Source organism: Zea mays, chromosome 1 (assembly GCF_902167145.1).
Source record: "Zea mays cultivar B73 chromosome 1, Zm-B73-REFERENCE-NAM-5.0, whole genome shotgun sequence".
Lineage (NCBI taxonomy): Eukaryota > Viridiplantae > Streptophyta > Magnoliopsida > Poales > Poaceae > Zea > Zea mays.
The window spans coordinates 3,732,421-3,752,129 of NC_050096.1; the positions used below are offsets into that span (position 1 = coordinate 3,732,421).

The following is a 19,709-nucleotide window of genomic DNA, read 5'->3' on the forward strand; positions in this document are numbered from 1 at the left end:
GCTACATTGGAGGAGTGGAGCATACGTATGTCTTAGGTAGCTGCTTGTCTCACCAGACAAAGAGACTGCAGCTCAACTGTTTCCTGGAGTACAGTATGTGCTGAAATCCCTAAAAGTCTAGAACTACTAGATATATTTTTAAATAAAAATTCGGGCATTATCTTTTTTTTTCAAAAGAAAAGGAGGACCAGATATAAAATTTTCTCCGATAACCCCTGTCAAGAATTGTATTTCAGCAGCTGTCGATGTTCAGAGAAGTACCCGAGGACTTGGTGGCAATTGCTCTGCGTTTCAGGGAGTTTGTAGTCAGAGAAGTCAAACATAAATGCGCCCCCACTTGTCCCTTTTCCCTCCTCCTCCTGACTCCTCCAGCTCCTCTCGTACACCACGTCCCTCTCTGGGCTGTGGTGGCTCCCAAGCACACGGCCCGCACGAGCAGTTGGAACAGATTCCTCGACCGCGTCGCCCCGGAACCCAGTTCTTGGCATCCGGTGCCTAGCTTCGTCGCCCCTCCGGCAAGGACCACCTCCAGCCCTCCACCTCGCGAGGTTGCACTTGCTGCTAGTGAGCTAGTATATTTCTGAAACCGGAAACCCGCGACACGGGACCGAGTTCTTGGGAGCGGATTCGGCTCGCTGCAGCAGGCTGAGGCTACCGGCCCGCTCTTCTCCACGGCGGCGGAGAGCCAGCCAGTAGTTGCGACTGGAGGCGGGCATGGGCGCGGGCGCGTCGGGCCTGGCGGGCGCGGAGCCCGGCGGCAAGGTGGCGCGCGGCGCCGGGCTGGGCGACCTCCCGGAGCTGTGCACCGCGGAGGTGCTGCTCCGCCTCGGCGCGCCGGACATATGCCGGCTCGCGCGGCTCAACCTAGCGTTCCGCGGCGCCGCGGGCGCGGACTTCGTGTGGGAGGCCAAGCTGCCGGGGAACTACGCCCGGCTCCTGCGCTTCGTGGACGAGGCCGAGGAGGAGGGAGGGAGTGGGCGGGATTGGAGCGCGGTGGGGAGGAAGGACGTCTTTGCGAGGCTCGCCAGACCTGTGCCGTTCGACGGTGGCAAAAGGGTGAGGTTTCTCTACTTTTTTTGTTTGTTTGTTTGATCGGTCTAACTAAGTTCCATTTTGTGACGTTCAAGAGTTTCTTTGTCGACTCGACTGTTAAGCAATTTGGGCATGGAGACGATTGGAATTCGGAACTTGTAGTATAGCCTTAATTTTATCCACTTCGAATTAGTTTTGTGGATTGGTGAGTGTCAAGTTATTTGCTTTAGATTCAAAATGAAGCCTTTTCCCCCTCGCGAAATCAGAAGGTTTATGGTATTCGTCGTTGAATTTTGTTTCATCGAATTTCAACTGGTTAGGTGGGCACCGGGCCTTCCAGTTTGATTTTTCGTGTTCGACATAAGAAAATTGTCGGTTCTCTTGGAACTATGAAGGTTCCTGTTGAAAAATAAATTCTATCTTTACCACCATGCAAAACTGAATACGACGACTAGTGGAGAAGTATTACCATGAAGTCTCTGTTGCTTTGTAGGCAAGCAAAACTGAATACGACACAAGCAGACATGCTTTGTTCACAGAGGAGTTTTTTCAACGTGTACTTTTCTGCTTTGTGCTGCAGGAATTCTGGCTGGAGAAGAACGAAGGTGGGATCTGCATGGCCTTGTCGTCGAAAGCGCTGGTCATTACTGGGATTGACGATAGAAGATACTGGATTAACATGCCAACATCTGAATCTAGGTAAATTAATATGAACTCACTTCTTTTCCTCCCGTTTTGTTCGACTTCTACCATATTGAAATTTCACTCCCTCTTCGTTTTTTTACGAACAGTTAGCTAGGGCTGTATCGTGTTTATTGTCGGAGCCATGCTCAAAGCTCAATAGTGCGTGTATATGACCATCGTAGTGACGTGGTGAGACATGGAGTGAGGGCCGTAGGGGTGAGAGAGAGGAAGGCTACCGGTGAGTGACACAGTAATGAATGCCTTGTTGCGACAGTTGAGAATAGCGAAAGCAATAAAAGTGAAACCTTTTATTCTCTTTTACGATTGACTTGATAAAAAATTAAATTCGGAAATGAACTTTATGCTAGCCGCTACACTGGTGAGGTAAGCATGGACGCCAGCAAAAATTGACAGGAGATATAATTGGTAGAGAACAGCACCATGTGTGGGTCTGAAATTTTCAACAGCTCAGTATATATATCTCCTTCATTTCCCTATGAAGTCGTGATTTTTCAGCACCATCTGACTCTGACCACCGGATTTTTATGGGCAAATAAATTGTTTTCTTTTGGACAAAAGGCACAGATAAATTCCGGAATTACCTGTGCGTTGGAATACCAGTCCATCGTGGCGGCACCTAAGAAACACGTCTGCACTCATGCCTTGTGTATGGCGAAACCAATCTGAGCCATGGCCTTTCTCTGTTCTTGACCCTGCACTGCACTGCACTGCAGGTTCCACTCCACTGCATACCTGCAGCAAATCTGGTGGTTCGAGGTGGTGGGAGAGGTGGACTTCTGCTTCCCGGCGGGGACGGCCTACAGCCTCTACTTCAGGCTCCACCTCGGCAAGTCCTCCACGCGCTTCGGCCGCCGGGTCTGCAGCTCGGAGCAGGTCCACGGCTGGGACAAGAAGCCCGTGCGGTTCCAGCTCTCCACGTCGGACGGCCAGCACGCCGTGTCCCAGTGCTACCTGGACGAGCCTGGACGCTGGATCCTGTACCACGTCGGCGATTTCGACGCGCCGCCGAGCTCTGGTCAGCCGACCAGGCTCAAGTTTTCGTTAGCGCAGATCGACTGCACCCACACGAAAGGTGGCCTCTGTGTCGATTCGGTGCTCGTGTATCCCAAGGGGTTTCAGCCGGAACGGGTGGTCAGGGCTCGGAAATGACCGTGTGTGGGCATTTGGTAGCTATAGAGGCACTGCGCATTAGAGCGAGCTGTCGAGAGATATGAGTAGCCTGCCATTTTTTTTTAGCTTGGGCTAATTGTATTCTGAAAGCGTTTATACATAGCATAGTAGCACACTGGACTTTTTTTTTGTTTGATAGCATTAGTGTGTGCGCGTTACTTTGCCATTTCTCATGAAGGCCATGGCAAATAAGGAACCTTTGTACGTGTACCTAGCTCCGGTACATCGCGTTTGCATCGGCACACAATGAAGCCAGGAAGGTCTCCTGTTTTATTTCCAAACAAAAACTGGGTCGTTTTTTTTTCGTGACCTACCAAACATCGAGGCACGAGGAGCCATCCAACATCGTAGCTGGGGCACGGATCACAGCTCATAACGTCGATCCAACCACCATCTGAGGCTATCTTATTTTATATCTTAGTTTCTATTTAAAACTATACTCTGTAAACGATATTATCTATGTTAAAAAATAGTGTTACATAACTATATATGCTAAACACAACCTAGAACATTTGCCATCACTATATAATTTCTTCCTACTCGTCATCGACGTCGCATATTGACGGGGGCTTACTCGAGACTCACCCACCCACCCACCAGTGGCGGGTCCAAGATTTAAAAATGGCTATTCAAAATTACTAAGAGGTAAAAAATTTAGTATGTATAATATCGTATACCAACAATAGCATATACATAATATATATCAAACCAGAAAGTCTAGAACTAACCAATAATAAATGTGGCTAATTGACTATTGCCAAAAGACCCAAATTCTCATTTCTTAATTCTAGTTAGACAAACAGTAATTACCGTACAGAGTTAAATTGTTGAAGCGGTTCCATGGATAGGATAGAGGCGACAACTTTTCCAAACACTAGAACTGACTTGTAATCTTGTTCTTTCCAGGATTCTCACTTTTGGCCCCCTAATCAAAGTATGCACAACTAAAAGTCCTTCAAGATTTTGAGTGACTGCTCTATCATACCATTTTTAAATCTACATCTATATCACTATATAATATATCAGTTTACACTTCGCAAAACCCACCCAACAAAATTGCACATAGACATAGCACACATTAAAACCAACGGTTCAGTTAGTTAAATAACATCTCTATCTTACCAACTCAAATTCAATGACCAATATTATTTGGATCATCCCTTATCCCCCTCTCCTTCGACCCTGCCGCCCCCTCCTCCCTCACCATCCCTCACGCCTCCCTTGCCAAGCCCTACCCTCCCCCCACGACCGCAATGTCTCCTCCGGTCACTCACGCCATCGTCGCTGACAACACCTCTCTCGTGCCGCTGCCATCGTTGACCCCTCCTCCCTCTCTGGATCGTAGCATTAACACGAGCTATATACTAGTAATGTCTAAGAGACTGGATGTCATCGGGTTTAGGGGTGAAAACGGGTCGGGTATACCCGTCAGATATTGGATACGGATAGTGTAAATACCCGTTTTTTCGGATACGGATACGAGTATTTTTATATGCGGGACGGATACGGGTAATACCCGGATAGTGCAGCTTCGGATTCGGGTCGGATATGGAACCAATACTACCCGGTAAATACCCGGATATTCGGGTCGGATACAGGTACCCGTTTTTTTTTTCTGTATAATAATATAGTTATAAAACTGTCGGCGTTTCGAGACCGGGGGGTCCCTAAGCCGACGAGTGAGTGTGCCGCGTGCCCCAGCCCAGATGGGTCGAGCGCGTGGGCGAGCGCGAAGGGGGGAGAGCGAGGTGGCCGGAGACGGGCGTGAGAGAGGTGGAAATCCCGCGGCCTTCGTGTTCGTCCCGCGCCCAGGTCGGGTGCGCTTGCAGTAGGGGGGTTACAAGCGTCCACGCGGGTGAGGGAAGCGAGCGGCCCCAACAGAGCGCCTGTCCCGTCCTCGTCCCCACGCGGCCAACCTTCTCTAAGAAGGCCCTGGTCCTTCCTTTTATAGGCGCAAGGAGAGGATCCAGGTGTACAATGGGGGTGTAGCAGAGTTCTACGTGTCTAGCGGAGGGAGAGCTAGCGCCCTAAGTACATGCCAATGTGGCAGCCGGAGAGATCTTGGCACCCTGCTGGTGTGATGTCGTGGCTGTCGGAGGAGCAACGGAGCTTGGCGGAGGGACAGCTGTCGGAGCGGTCGAGTCCTTGCTGACGTCCCCCTGCTTCCGTAAGGGAGCTGAGAGCCGCCGTCGTCACAGGGCACGCGGGGCGCCATCATTGCCTATCTGGCGGAGCCAGCCAGATGGGACATGATAGTCGCCTAGAGGGGGGGTGAATAGGGCGAAACTGAAATTTACAAATATAAACACAACTACAAGCCGGGTTAGCGTTAGAAATATAAACGAGTCCGCGAGAGAGGGTGCAAAACAAATCGCAAGCAAAATGAAGAGTGTGACACGTGGATTTGTTTTACCGAGGTTCGGTTCTCGCAAACCTACTCCCCGTTGAGGAGGCCACAAAGGCTGGGTCTCTTTCAACCCTTCCCTCTCTCAAACGGTCCCTCGGACCGAGTGAGCTTCTCTTCTCAAATCAAAGCCGGGAACAAAACTTCCCCGCAAGGGCCACCACACACTTGGTGCCTCTTGCCTTGATTACAATGGAGTTTTGATCACAAGAACAAGTGAGAAAGAAAAGAAGCAATCCAAGCGCAAGAGCTCAAAAGAACACGGCAAATCACTCTCACTAGTCACTAATGCTTTTGTGGAGTTGGGAGAGGATTTGATCTCTTTTGGTGTGTCTAGAATTGAATGCCTAGCTCTTGTAAGTGGTTGAGAAGTGGAAAACTTGGATGCAATGAATGGTGGGGTGGTTGGGGTATTTATAGCCCCAACCACCAAAAGTGGCCGTTGGGAGGCTGTCTGTTCGATGGCGCACCGGACAGTCCGGTGCACAACGGACATGTCCGGTGCCCCCGCCACGTCATCACTGCCGTTGGATTCTGACCGTTGGAGCTTCTAACTTCTGGGCCCGCCTGGATGTCCGGTGCACACCGGACATGTACTGTTCCTTGTCCGGTGCGCCAGTATGGGCGCGCCTGACTTCTGCGCGCGCTGCGCGCGCATTTAATGCGCCGTAGGTAGCCGTTGGCGCGGAGATAGTCGTTGCTCCGGAGTTGCACCGGACAGTCCGGTGCACACCGGACATGTCCGGTGAATTATAGCGGACTAGCCGTTGGAGATTCCCGAAGCTGGCGAGTTCCTGAGGCCGCTCCTCCTTGGTGCACCGGACACTGTCCGGTGTACACCGGACAGTCCGATGAATTATAGTGCGAGTGCCTCTGGAAATTCCCGAAGGTGGCGAGTTCGAGTTGGAGTCCTCTGGTGCACCGGACGCTGTCCGGTGGCACACCGGACAGTCCGGTGCGCCAGACCAGAGGAGCCTTTGGTTGACCCTTTTTCTCTTTTGTTGAACCCAACTCTTGATCTTTTTATTGGCTGAGTGTGAACCTTTTACACTTGTATAATCTATACACTTGGGCAAACTAGTTAGTCCAATTATTTGTGTTGGGCAATTCAACCACCAAAATTAATTAGGGACTAGGTGTAAGCCTAATTCCCTTTCAATCTCCCCCTTTTTGGTGATTGATGCCAACACAAACCAAAGCGAATATAGAAATGCATAATTGAACTAGTTTGCATAATGTAAGTGCAAAGGTTGCTTGGAATTGAGCCAATAAATACTTACAAGATATTCATGGATTGTTTCTTCTCTTGTTAACATTTTGGACCTCGCTTGCACCACATGTTTTGTTTTTGCAAACTATTTTGTAAATCCTTTTCAAAGTTCTTTTGCAAATAGTCAAAGGTAATTGAATAAGATTTTGCAAAGCATTTTCAAGATTTGAAATTTTCTCCCCCTGTTTCAAATGCTTTTCCTTTGACTAGACAAAACTCCCCCTAAAAGAGATCCTCCTCTTAGTGTTCAAGAGGGTTTTGATATATCCTTTTTGAAATACTACTTTCTCCCCCTTTTGAACACAAAGAATACCAATTGATAATATTCTTGGAAACACAAAGTTTTTGAAATTGGTGGTGGTGCGGTCCTTTTGCTTTGGGCTCATACTTTCTCCCCCTTTGGCATGAATCGCCAAAAACGGAATCATTAGAGCCCTCGAGATAAATTCTCCCTCTTTGGTCAAAACAAATGAGTGAAGATTATACCAAAGATGGAGTCCTTTTGCTTGGTGCTCATGCTTTCTCCCCAAGAATGGAGAGTTGCTTGGAGTGACGGCGAGGGATGAGTTATGTAGTGGAAGCCTTTGTCTTCGCCGAAGACTCCAATTCCCTTTCAATACACCTATGACTTGGTTTGAAATAGACTTGAAAACTCATTAGTCATAGCATATGAAAGAGACATGATCAAGGTATATAAATGAGCTATGTGTGCAATCTAGCAAAAGAAATTGCGCGAATCAAGAATATTGAGCTCATGCCTAAGTTTGTTAAAAGTTTGTTCATCAAGAGGCTTGGTAAAGATATCGGCTAATTGGTCTTTAGTATTAATGTATGAAATCTCGATATCTCCCTTTTGTTGGTGATCCCTAAGAAAATGATACCGAATGGCTATGTGTTTAGTGCGGCTATGCTCGACAGGATTATCCGCCATCTTGATTGCACTCTCATTATCACATAGCATGGGAACTTTGGTCAATTTGTAACCATAGTCCCGCAGGGTTTGCCTCATCCAAAGCAATTGCGCGCAACAATGGCCTGCGGCAATATACTCGGCTTCGGCGGTGGAAAGAGCGACCGAATTTTGCTTCTTTGAAGCCCAAGACACCAAGGATCTTCCCAAGAACTGGCAAGTCCCCGATGTGCTCTTCCTATTGATTTTGCACCCCGCCCAATCGGCATCCGAATATCCAATCAAATCAAATGTGGATCCCCTAGGATACCAAAGCCCAAACTTAGGAGTATAAGCCAAATATCTCAAGATTCGTTTCACGGCCGTAAGGTGAGCTTCCTTAGGGTCGGCTTGGAATCTTGCACACATGCATACGGAAAGCATAATATCCGGTCGAGATGCACATAAATAGAGTAAAGATCCTATCATCGACCGGTATACCTTTTGATCCACGGACTTACCTCCCGTGTCGAGGTCGAGATGCCCATTAGTTCCCATGGGTGTCTTGATGGGCTTGGCATCCTTCATCCCAAACTTGTTTAGAATGTCTTGAGTATACTTCGTTTGGCTAAGAAAGGTGCCTTCTTGGAGTTGCTTCACTTGAAATCCTAAGAAATACTTCAACTCCCCCATCATAGACATCTCGAACTTCTGTGTCATGATCCTACTAAACTCTTCAGATGTAGATTCGTTAGTAGACCCAAATATAATATCATCAACATAAATTTGGCATACAAACAAATCATTTTCAAGTGTTTTGGTAAAGAGTGTAGGGTCGGCCTTTCCGACTTTGAATCCATTTGCAATAAGAAAATCTCTAAGGCATTCATACCATGCTCTTGGGGCTTGCTTGAGCCCATAAAGCGCCTTAGAGAGCTTATAGACATGGTTAGGATACTCATTGTCTTCAAAGCCGGGAGGTTGCTCAACATAGACCTCTTCCTTGATCGGTCCATTAAGGAAGGCACTTTTCACGTCCATTTGATAAAGCTTAAAGCCATGGTAAGTAGCATAGGCCAATAATATTCGAATTGACTCAAGCCTAGCTACGGGTGCACAGGTTTCACCGAAATCCAAACCTTCGACTTGGGAGTATCCCTTGGCCACAAGTCGAGCTTTGTTCCTTGTCACCACACCATGCTCGTCTTGCTTGTTGCGGAAGACCCATTTGGTTCCTACAACATTTTGGTTAGGACGTGGAACTAAATGCCATACCTCATTCCTAGTGAAGTTGTTGAGCTCCTCTTGCATCGCCACCACCCAATCCGAATCTTGTAGTGCTTCCTCTACCCTGTGTGGCTCAGTAGAGGAAACAAACGAGTAATGTTCACAAAAATGTGCAACACGAGATCTAGTGGTTACCCCCTTATGAATGTCGCCGAGGATGGTGTCGACGGGGTGATCTCGTTGGATTGCTTGGTGGACTCTTGGGTGTGGCGGCCTTGGTTCTTCATCCTCCTTGTCTTGATCATTTGCATCTCCCCCTTGATCTATGTCGTCATCTTGAGGTGTCTCATTTGATTGATCTTCTTCTTCATCAACTTGAGCCTCTTCCTCATTTTGAGTTGGTGGAGATGCTTGCATGGAGGAGGATGGTTGATCTTGTGCATTTGGAGGCTCTTCGGATTCCTTAGGACACACATCCCCAATGGACATGTTCCTTAGCGCGATGCATGGAGCCTCTTCTTCACCTATCTCATCAAGATCAACTTGCTCTACTTGAGAGCCGTTAGTCTCATCAAACACAACGTCACATGAGACTTCAACTAGTCCAGTGGACTTGTTAAAGACCCTATATGCCCTTGTGTTTGAGTCATAACCAAGTAAAAAGCCTTCTACAGTCTTAGGAGCAAATTTAGATTTTCTACCTCTTTTAACAAGAATAAAGCATTTGCTACCAAAGACTCTAAAATATGAAATGTTGGGCTTTTTACCGGTTAGGAGTTCATATGATGTCTTCTTGAGGATTCGGTGTAGATATAACCGGTTGATGGCGTAGCAGGCGGTGTTGACCGCCTCGGCCCAAAACCGATCCGAAGTCTTGTACTCATCAAGCATGGTCCTTGCCATGTCCAATAGAGTTCGATTCTTCCTCTCCACTACACCATTTTGTTGAGGTGTGTAGGGAGAAGAGAACTCATGCTTGATGCCCTCCTCCTCAAGGAAGCCTTCGATTTGAGAGTTCTTGAACTCCGTCCCGTTGTCGCTTCTTATTTTCTTGATCCTTAAGCCGAACACATTTTGAGCCCTTCTCAAGAATCCCTTTAAGGTCTCTTGGGTTTGAGATTTTTCCTGTAAAAAGAATACCCAAGTGAAGCGAGAATAATCATCCACAATAACTAGACAGTACTTACTCCCGTCGATGCTTATGTAAGCGATCGGGCCGAATAGATCCATGTGCAGGAGCTCCAGTGGCCTGTCGGTCGTCATTATGTTCTTATGCGGATGATGAGAGCCAACTTGCTTTCCTGCTTGGCATGCGCTACAAATCCTGTCTTTCTCAAAATGAACATTTGTTAATCCTAAAATGTGTTCTCCCTTTAGAAGCTTGTGAAGATTCTTCATCCCAACATGTGCTAGTCGGCGATGCCAGATCCAGCCCATGTTAGTCTTAGCAATTAAGCAAGTGTCGAGTTTAGCTCTATCAAAATCTACTAAGTATAGCTGACCCTCTAACACACCCTTAAATGCTATTGAATCATCACTTCTTCTAAAGACAGTGACACCTACATCAGTAAATAGACAGTTGTAGCCCATTTGACATAATTGTGAAACTGAAAGCAAGTTGTAATCTAAAGAATCTACAAGAAAAACATTGGAAATAGAATGGTCAGGAGATATAGCAATTTTACCAAGACCTTTGACCAAACCTTGATTTCCATCCCCGAATGTGATAGCTCGTTGGGGATCTTTGTTTTTCTCATAGGAGGAGAACATCCTTTTCTCCCCTGTCATATGGTTTGTGCACCCGCTGTCGAGTATCCAACTTGAGCCCCCCGGATGCATAAACCTACAAAACAATTTTAGTTCTTGACTTTAGGTACCCAAATGGTTTTGGGTCCTTTGGCATTAGACACAAGAACTTTGGGTACCCAAACACAAGTCTTTGACCCCTTGTGCTTGCCCCCAACATATTTGGCAACTACTTTGCCGGATTTGTTAGTCAACACATAAGATGCATCAAATGAAATTATATGTTCATTTGATGCATTAAGAATTTTCTTCTTAGGCAACTTAGCACGGGTTGGTTGCCTAGAGCTAGATGTCTCACTCTTATACATAAAAGCATGGTTAGAACCAGAGTGAGACTTCCTAGAATGAATTTTCCTAATTTTGTCCTCGGGATAACTGATAGGGTATAAAATGTAACCCTTGTTATCCTGAGGCATGGGAGCCTTGCCCTTAACAAAGTTAGACAATCTTTTAGGAGGAGCATTAAGTTTGACATTGTCTCCCCTTTGGAAGCCAATGCCATCCTTGATGCCCGGGCGTCTCCCATTATAGAGCATACTTCTAGCAAATTTAAATTTTTCATTTTCTAAGTTATGCTCGACAATTTTAGCATCTAATTTTGCTATATGATCATTTTGTTGTTTAATTAAAGCCATGTGATCATGTATAGCATCAATGTTAACATCTCTACATCTAGTGCAAATAGAAGTGTGCTCAATGGTAGATGTAGAGGGTTTGCAAGATTTTAATTCTACAACCTTAGCATGCAAGATATCATTCTTAGTTCTAAGGTCGGAAATGGTAGCATTGCAAACATCAAAATCTTTAGCCTTAGCAAGCAATTTTTCATTCTCAATTCTAAGGCTAGCAAGAGAGATGTTCAATTCTTCAATCCTAGCAAGCAAATCATCATTATTATCTCTAGGGTTGGGAATTGAAACATTGCAAACATGAGAATCAACCTTAGCTAACAAATTAGCATTTTCATTTCTAAGGTTGTCTATTGTTTCATGGCAAGTGCTTAGCTCACTAGATAATTTTTTACATTTCTCAATTTCTAGAGCATAAGCATTTTTAACCTTAACATGTTTCTTGTTTTCTTTAATTAGAAAATCATCTTGGGAATCCAAAAGGTCATCCTTTTCATGAATAGCACTAATCAATTCATTTAATTTTTCTTTTTGCTCCATGTTAAGATTGGCAAAGAGAATACGCAAATTATCCTCCTCATCACTAGCATTATCATCACTAGAAGACTCATATTTAGTGGAGGAGTTAGATTTAACCTTCTTCCGTTTGCCGTCCTTTGCCATGAGGCACTTGTGGCCGACGTTGGGGAAGAGAAGTCCCTTGGTGACGGCGATGTTGGCGGCGTCCTCGTCGTCGGAGGAGTCGCTTGAGCTTTCGTCGGAGTCCCACTCCCGACAAACATGGGCATCGTCGCCCTTCTTCTTGTAGTACCTCTTCTTCTCTTTTCTTCTCCCCTTCTTGTCATCGCCCCTGTCACTGTCACTTGATAATGGACATTTAGCTATAAAGTGACCGGGCTTACCACACTTGTAGCAAACCTTCTTGGAGCGGGACTTGTAATCTTTCCCTCTCCTTTGTTTGAGGATTTGGCGGAAGCTCTTGATGACGAGCGCCATCTCCTCATTGTCAAGCTTGGAGGTATCGATTGGTTGTCTACTTGGTGTAGACTCCTCCTTCCTTTCCTCCGTCGCCTTGAATGCGACGGGTTGAGCTTCGGATGTGGTGGGATCATCAAGCTCGTTGATCTTCCTCGAGCCTTCGATCATGCACTCAAAACTTACAAAATTCCCGATAACTTCCTCGGGGGTCATTTTAGTATATCTAGGATTTCCACGAATTAATTGAACTTGAGTGGGGTTAAGGAAAATGAGAGATCTTAGAATAACCTTAACCATTTCGTGGTCGTCCCACTTCTTGCTCCCGAGGTTGCGCACTTGGTTCACCAAGGTCTTGAGCCGGTTGTACATGTGTTGTGGCTCTTCCCCTTTGCGAAGCCGGAACCGACCGAGCTCCCCCTCGATCGTTTCCCGCTTGGTGATCTTTGTGAGCTCATCTCCCTCGTGCGCAGTTTTGAGCACATCCCAAACCTCCTTGGCGCTCTTCAACCCTTGAACTTTGTTATACTCCTCTCTACTTAAAGAGGCGAGGAGTATTGTTGTCGCTTGAGAGTTGAAGTGCTCGATTTGAGCCACCTCATCCTCATCATAGTCTTTATCCCCTACGGACGGTACCTGTGCACCAAACTCAACTACATCCCATATACTTTTGTGGAGTGAGGTTAGATGAAATCGCATTAAATCACTCCACCTAGCATAATCTTCACCATCAAAAGTTGGTGGTTTGCCTAATGGGATGGAAAGTAGAGGTGCATGTTTAGAAATGCGAGGATAGTGTAGGGGGATCTTACTAAACTTCTTACGCTCTTGGCGTTTAGAAGTTACGGAGGGTGCTTCGGAGCCGGAGGTCGATGTTGATGAAGTGTCAGTCTCATAGTAGACCACTTTCCTCATCCTCTTTGGCTTGTCCTCACTCCGATGCGGCTTGTGGGAAGAAGATTTTTCCTTCTTCTCTTTGTGGTGAGAAGAAGATTTCTTCTCCTTCCCTTTGTTGGAGGAGCTCTTCTTCTTCTCCCTCCTCTTGGTGCGGGACTCTTCTGATGAAGTGCTCCCGTGGCTTGTAGTGGGCTTTTCGCCGGTCTCCATCTCCTATTTGGCGTGATCTCCCGACATCACTTCGAGCGGTTAGGCTCTAATGAAGCACCGGGCTCTGATACCAATTGATAGTCGCCTAGAGGGGGGTGAATAGGGCGAAACTGAAATTTACAAATATAAACACAACTACAAGCCGGGTTAGCGTTAGAAATATAAACGAGTCCGCGAGAGAGGGTGCAAAACAAATCGCAAGCAAAATGAAGAGTGTGACACGTGGATTTGTTTTACCGAGGTTCGGTTCTCGCAAACCTACTCCCCGTTGAGGAGGCCACAAAGGCCGGGTCTCTTTCAACCCTTCCCTCTCTCAAACGGTCCCTCGGACCGAGTGAGCTTCTCTTCTCAAATCAAAGCCGGGAACAAAACTTCCCCGCAAGGGCCACCACACACTTGGTGCCTCTTGCCTTGATTACAATGGAGTTTTGATCACAAGAACAAGTGAGAAAGAAAAGAAGCAATCCAAGCGCAAGAGCTCAAAAGAACACGACAAATCACTCTCACTAGTCACTAATGCTTTTGTGGAGTTGGGAGAGGATTTGATCTCTTTTGGTGTGTCTAGAATTGAATGCCTAGCTCTTGTAAGTGGTTGAGAAGTGGAAAACTAGGATGCAATGAATGGTGGGGTGGTTGGGGTATTTATAGCCCCAACCACCAAAGTGGTCGTTGGGAGGCTGTCTGTTTGATGGCGCACCGGACAGTCTGGTGCACACCGGACATGTCCGGTGCCCCCGCCACGTCATCACTGCCGTTGGATTCTGACCATTGGAGCTTCTGACTTCTGGGCCCGCCTGGATGTCCGGTGCACACCGGACATGTACTGTTCCTTGTCCGGTGCGCCAGTATGGGCGCGCCTGACTTCTGCGCGCGCATTTAATGCGCCGCAGGTAGCCGTTGGCGCGGAGATAGTCGTTGCTCCAGAGTTGCACCGGACAGTCCGGTGCACACCGGACATGTCCGGTGAATTATAGCGGACTAGCCGTTGGAGATTCCCGAAGCTGGCGAGTTCCTGAGGCCGCTCCTCCTTGGCGCACCGGACACTGTCCGGTGTACACCGGACAGTCCGGTGAATTATAGCGCGAGTGCCTCTGGAAATTCCAGAAGGTGGCAAGTTCGAGTTGGAGTCCTCTGGTGCACCGGACGCTGTCCGGTGCGCCAGACCAGAGGAGCCTTTGGTTGACCCTTTTTCTCTTTTGTTGAACCCAACTCTTGATCTTTTTATTGGCTGAGTGTGAACCTTTTACACTTGTATAATCTATACACTTGGGCAAACTAGTTAGTCCAATTATTTGTGTTGGGCAATTCAACCACCAAAATTAATTAGGGACTAGGTGTAAGCCTAATTCCCTTTCAGGACACTGGTCTTGTTCTCTGCGGCCCGAGTCGGCTCGGGGTAGGGTGATGATGGCGCTTCCTGTTGATGTGGCTGGCCTGCGCCCTAGGCTGGGCGTCGTGGAGGCTCCTCCGAAGCCGGGGTCGAGTCTGTCTTCCGTGGCCGAGGCCGAGTCCGAGCCCCTGGGTCGGGCGAGGCGGAGGTCGTTCGGCAGAGGCCAGGGCGGAGTCCGAGCCCTGGGGTCGGGCGGAGCGGAGTTCGTCGTCTTTTGGGGTTGATCCCGAGTCCGAGCCCTGGGTCGGGCGGAGCGGAGTTCGCCGTCTTCCGGGGCTTAGCCCGAGTCCGAGCCCTGGGTCGGGCGGAGCGGAGTTCGCCGTCTTCCGGGGCTTAGCCCGAGTCCGAGCCCTGGGTCGGGCGGAGCGGAGTTCGCTGTCTTCCGGGGCTTAGCTCGAGTCCGAGCCCTGGGTCGGGCGGAGCGGAGTTCGCCGTCTTCCGGGGCTTAGCCCGAGTCCGAGCCCTGGGTCGGGCGGAGCGGAGTTCGCCGTCTTCCGGGGCCTAGCCCGAGTCCGAGCCCTGGGTCGGGCGGAGCGGAGTTTCCTATGGCGCCTTTGGCAAGGCCTGACTGCCTGTCAGTCTCGCTCTGTCAAGTGGCACTGCAGTCGGAGTGGCGCAGGCGGCGCTGTCCTTCTGTCAGACCGGTCAGTGGAGCGGCGAAGTGACGGCGGTCACTTCGACTCTGCCGGGGGGCGCGCATCAGGATAAAGGTGTCAGGCCACCTTTGCATTAAATGCTCCTGCGACTCGGTCGGTCGGTGTGGCGATTTAGTCAGGGTTGCTTCTTAGCGAAGGCAAGGCCTCGGGCGAGCCGGAGATGTGTCCGCCGTTAAAAGGGGGGCCTCGGGCGAGACGGAAATCCCTGGGGGTCGGCTGCCCTTGTCCGAGGCTAGGCTCGGGCGAGGCGTGATCGAGTCACTCGTATGGACTGATCCCTGACTTAATTGCACCCATCAGGCCTCTACAACTTTATGCTGATGGGGGTTACCAGCTGAGAATTAGGCGTCTTGAGGGTACCCCTAATTATGGTCCCCGACAGTAGCCCCCGAGCCTCGAAGGGAGTGTTAGCACTCGCTTGGAGGCTTTCGTCACACTTTTTTGCAAGGGGACCAGCCTTTCTCGGTTGCATTTTGTTCCGGTGGGTGCGCGCGAGCGCACCCGCCGGGTGTAGCCCCCGAGGCCTCGGAGGAGTGGTTTCACTCCCCCGAGGTCTTAATGCCTTGCGTAATGCTTCGGCTGGTCTGGTTGTTCCCTCATGCGAACTGGCCGTAGCCCGGGTGTACGGTCGGGGCCCAAGCTCTCGGGCTGGTATGTTGACGCCGTCAACGGTTCGGCCGGAGCCGGGTTTGCGAGAGCAGCCCCCGAGCCTCCGCACAGGGCGAGAGGGCGATCAGGGACAGACTCGGCTTTTTTATATACGCCCCTACGTCGCCTTTCCGCAAGGAGGAGGGGGGGAGAGCGCCATGTTACCCTCGATGGGCACCGAACATGGTGTCTCCGGTGAGCTGCAAGCGGGTAATCCGAGTGGACGTCCGTGCCCCGTTCGTTGGGGGTCGGCTAGGGGCCCAGAGGCACGCCCAAAAGTACCTGCGGGTGATCTGCCGGACCCGGTCCCCTGGCGACGGGGTCCGAGGGCTCGATGCCTCCCTCCGATGGGATTCCGTTACAAGATCGCTCCCACTGGTCTCGGAAATGTCCTAGGGTACCTCGGGAGCGCAGCCCGAGCCTTGGTTATGTATTGAACGTACCCCTGGTCATCCCTCGCTCGGCGTCTGAGGCGACTGTGAACCCTTCGGGGGCCAGCCTTCGAACCCCTGATCAGTAATGGGCGCGGAGCCCGAGTAGCCTGAGGCGGCCGTGGAGCCCTTCGGGGGGCCGGCCTTCGAACCTCTGACCAGTAGTGGGTGTAGGGCCCACGCGATCTGAGGCGACTGTTGAACCCCTCGGAGGGCCAGCCTTCGAACCTCTGATCAGTAGGGGGGGCTCGGAGCCCGGTTCCTTCACAGGGAAGGATCCTTTTCGGGGTATCCCCCTTTCCCGGTCCCTGTTGCAAGAGATAGAGAAAGAGGAAAAAAGGAAAAGGATACGAAATCGAACAACGTGGCGTACCTTTTTTTGGCGCGGTTATTACGGCGAAGGCGAAGCGTCGCCCGCTTCTCCTGCCAGAAGCGCCGCCTGTCCCGCCGCGGAGTTAATGCGACGGGGCGAGTGGTTGGCGGGGCGGCCGTTGCGCGTGCGCGAGCCGTTCGAGGAACGGTTCACGGGCGCGCTGTCTTCACGCCGTGAGAGGGGGTTCTCTTGCTGCCCCCGGACGGGACGTGAGTCTGGCCGACGACGTGACCGCTGCTCCCGCCCGCCTGCCACCGTCATTACTGCCGGCCCACTTTCGGCCGCATTGACCGTCGCGCCAGGCTGGCGCTGCAGGGTCGTGCGCTGGGCCGCCTCGAGTCGCGGTATTGGTTCCGCAACCGAAGAGGCGTGGTGGTGGCGCAAGTGGCGGTGCAATTGCTTGCATGCAGCATCTGGTGCGCCGGTTGCGTGACGCGTGGGCCTGGGCCTCCATGCTGGCGTGTTGGGAGTCGGAGAAGCGCGTCCACCTGGCGCGGTTGCATGCCGCCTGCATGGCTGCCCGCCCCTCCCGCCCGTTGGCCTGGGCAAAAGTGGGGGGTCGCTTGTAACTGCTGGGTGGTTGTGTGCGTCGCGCGCGGCGGTTTGGCTTCTTCTGCTCTGAGCCGGTTTGCATGACATGCGGGACCCAGCCCCCGCGCCGCAGGGGAGGGCCTTGGAGCGTGTTGGAGAAGACTCAGCCCGTGGCGTTTGGGGGCGCACGTAGGGAGAGTTGCCTTTAAAGGGAGGGTGACCCCTTTCGGAAGGCGACCATGTCTTCTTCCTCCCTTATGCGTCGCGTCTTTCCACCTTCCAAGCCCCCGAACGGGGGGTACCCGCCGTCTTTCCGCCTCATCGTTGGAGGAACGCAACTCCGTGGGAGTTGGTACCTTTCAGCCATCGTTCGGCTTCAAGGATTTTCATCATGCAGCCCGGCTGCACCCCTCCACCGGCGGTCACCCAAGATGGTGACCTCCGGCTTGATGGTGGGGGAAAGCGAGCCGGGCTGCGATCTTGGTCCCACCCTCAGCTTCAAGGATGTTCATCATCCTCGCTGGGGTGGGGGCCGGGCTGAGCCGGCGCTCTACCTCCCGCGCGGGTTCGCGGGCCACCCTCTCCCGCGGCGCTCGGGGGAGAGGGCGCTCACTGGCCCTGCGGGCGGCCCGGACTTCGACAACGCGGGGCTGGCCGACGGCGGGCGTCGTCACCTCCAGCGTGTCGGAGTCGTCGGCTTGGCTCCCGGCGGCCCCTCCTGCCGGAGGGCGGCTGCCGCGCCGTGTGCACGGGAGGACCACCCAGGATGTCGCACGCTGCTAGGGCGGCGTTCGTGTTCTGGGGTGGTCCTGCCTTTGCACCGGGATGGCGCCCTCACGCGGAGGCCGGTGCCCCACTCGTCCGGGAGGATTTGAGTGGGGATCTGCCGAGGGGTCGATGGCCCCTGCCATCGGTGCCAAGGCGGAGGCGGCTCGAGAAGTCCCCGTCACCGACGGGATCACCGCCACCATCCGCGCCCCGGGCCTCCGGTTCTTCGTACTTGTCCTCGCCCCTCGAGCGTCGGCGTGGGCGAGGGCAAGATTGCAGCAGCGCCCACCCTGAGGCCCGCGCTGCTGCAGCTCGGCCATCCGGAGCGGGGGTCGTTGTCGTCGTAGTCAGAGCGGGCGGCGGCGAGCCGCTCGTCAGTCTTCTGTTGCTCCGCAGGCCCACCCCTATCGAGTGGGGTTGTTCGTACCTGCGGAGGGGGAACCGGAGTTCTGTTTGTGATGGCACTTTGAATGCCAGTGTCTTTGTTCATTGTGGCTGTCGAGGCCTGAACATGTATGTAATTTTGGCACGGAGCCGTGTTTTTTCCTCATTTTCGAGCACTAAGTCTCGCTTGTTGATTATCTGAACCGCTTCACCAAGCATGAGTCGCCCCGTGTCAAGGTGACGAGTGAGGTATCCGTATCCCAGAGGCGTAGGAGTCCCTCGGCTCGATCGGCCTTGTTGTCTGAGGCTCCTCTAGCTTAGTTAAAGAGACCCCTTGGCCGCTCTTCGATGAGCCGAGGCCAGGGGTAGCGATATCAGCACGAACAGAGGCGGAGTTGGCTCGAAAATGAAAACCTGGTTGGCCGGAGCCTAGCCGGGTTGTTCGTCAGCGGGACCGACGCCGGAGTTGACCAGCTGAGGCCTCGGACCGGGCTGGCGCCCTTGGAAGATGGTTAACCGAGGCCCCTGGGGTAGCCGGCCGAGCTGCCTGCTCGGGCCGAATTCCTGGAGAAGTCCCTGGACCGCGTCGCCGTCCGAGGTTGGGTCGGATCTCACTGAAGGTGTCGTCGATGCCGAGGGTGCTAGCCCCCTTCCAGCATGAAGACCCGAGCCTGCAGGATCAGATTGTCTTGTAGCGTGTGCCTTATGCGGCCGCTGGGGCCAGAAAACACACCCTCGCTGCGTTGTAAAGCTGCGTCTCCTTTCCTCTTATTTCGAGCATCTGGACTTTTTGTCGGTAACAGGGATGTTTGTGCGAGCGAGAGTTGCTTCTCACGGAAGGTGATGAGTGAGGTATCCATATCCCGGAGGCGTGGGAGTCCCTCGGCTCGGTCAGCCTTGCCGCTTACGCGTACTTTCACCTGTCCATGAGGCCCTGTCACCGATTCAGTCGAGAAGGCTTGAAGGACCGCTTCGGCAGAAGAGCTTCCGAACGTAAAGACTTGTTCGGTCCGCGGAATCACTTTATCCGAACGCGAGTTACTTATCGCAGAAGGTGATGAGTGAGGTATCCGTATCCTGGAGGCGTAGGAGTCCCTCGGCTCGGTCAGCCTTGGCTGCTTACGTGTACTCCGTCGTTTTCAGGATCCGCTTTTCGAAGTAGTCAAAAAGCACGAAAGATATTCTGCTAAAAGAGATCTTTTTTCGAGGAAAATTTCGACACAGAGGGGGTCGCCCCCCTTTTAGCCCCCGAGGGAGGGTCGGGCTTTGCCGAGGCGAGGCCGACCCTTCCTTGATGACCAAACTTTGCGTGGG

General features: G+C 51.3%; 1 protein-coding gene across 1 annotated transcript; it reads left to right on the plus strand.

Annotated features, from left to right (window-relative positions):
* The first annotated feature begins 366 nt into the window (after nt 1-366).
* LOC100286177 (ATPP2-A13) lies at nt 367-3,036 on the plus strand. Its single transcript, NM_001159065.2, has 3 exons — nt 367-1,056; nt 1,613-1,731; nt 2,451-3,036. Exons 1-3 carry the CDS (start codon nt 715-717, stop codon nt 2,884-2,886), a joined length of 897 nt encoding a protein of 298 aa, NP_001152537.2. The 5' UTR covers nt 367-714; the 3' UTR covers nt 2,887-3,036.
* The last annotated feature ends 16,673 nt before the right edge of the window (nt 3,037-19,709 follow it).

What these genes read in the sequence shown, in the direction of transcription:
- LOC100286177 (NM_001159065.2), top strand. Translation starts at nt 715, where the DNA reads ATGGGCGCGGGCGCGTCGGGCCTGGCGGGCGCGGAGCCCGGCGGCAAG. An exon ending in CGTTCGACGGTGGCAAAAGG is followed by an intron (nt 1,057 to 1,612) that starts GTGAGGTTTCTC and finishes TTTGTGCTGCAG; the next exon opens with GAATTCTGGCTGGAGAAGAA. An exon ending in ATGCCAACATCTGAATCTAG is followed by an intron (nt 1,732 to 2,450) that starts GTAAATTAATAT and finishes ACTGCACTGCAG; the next exon opens with GTTCCACTCCACTGCATACC.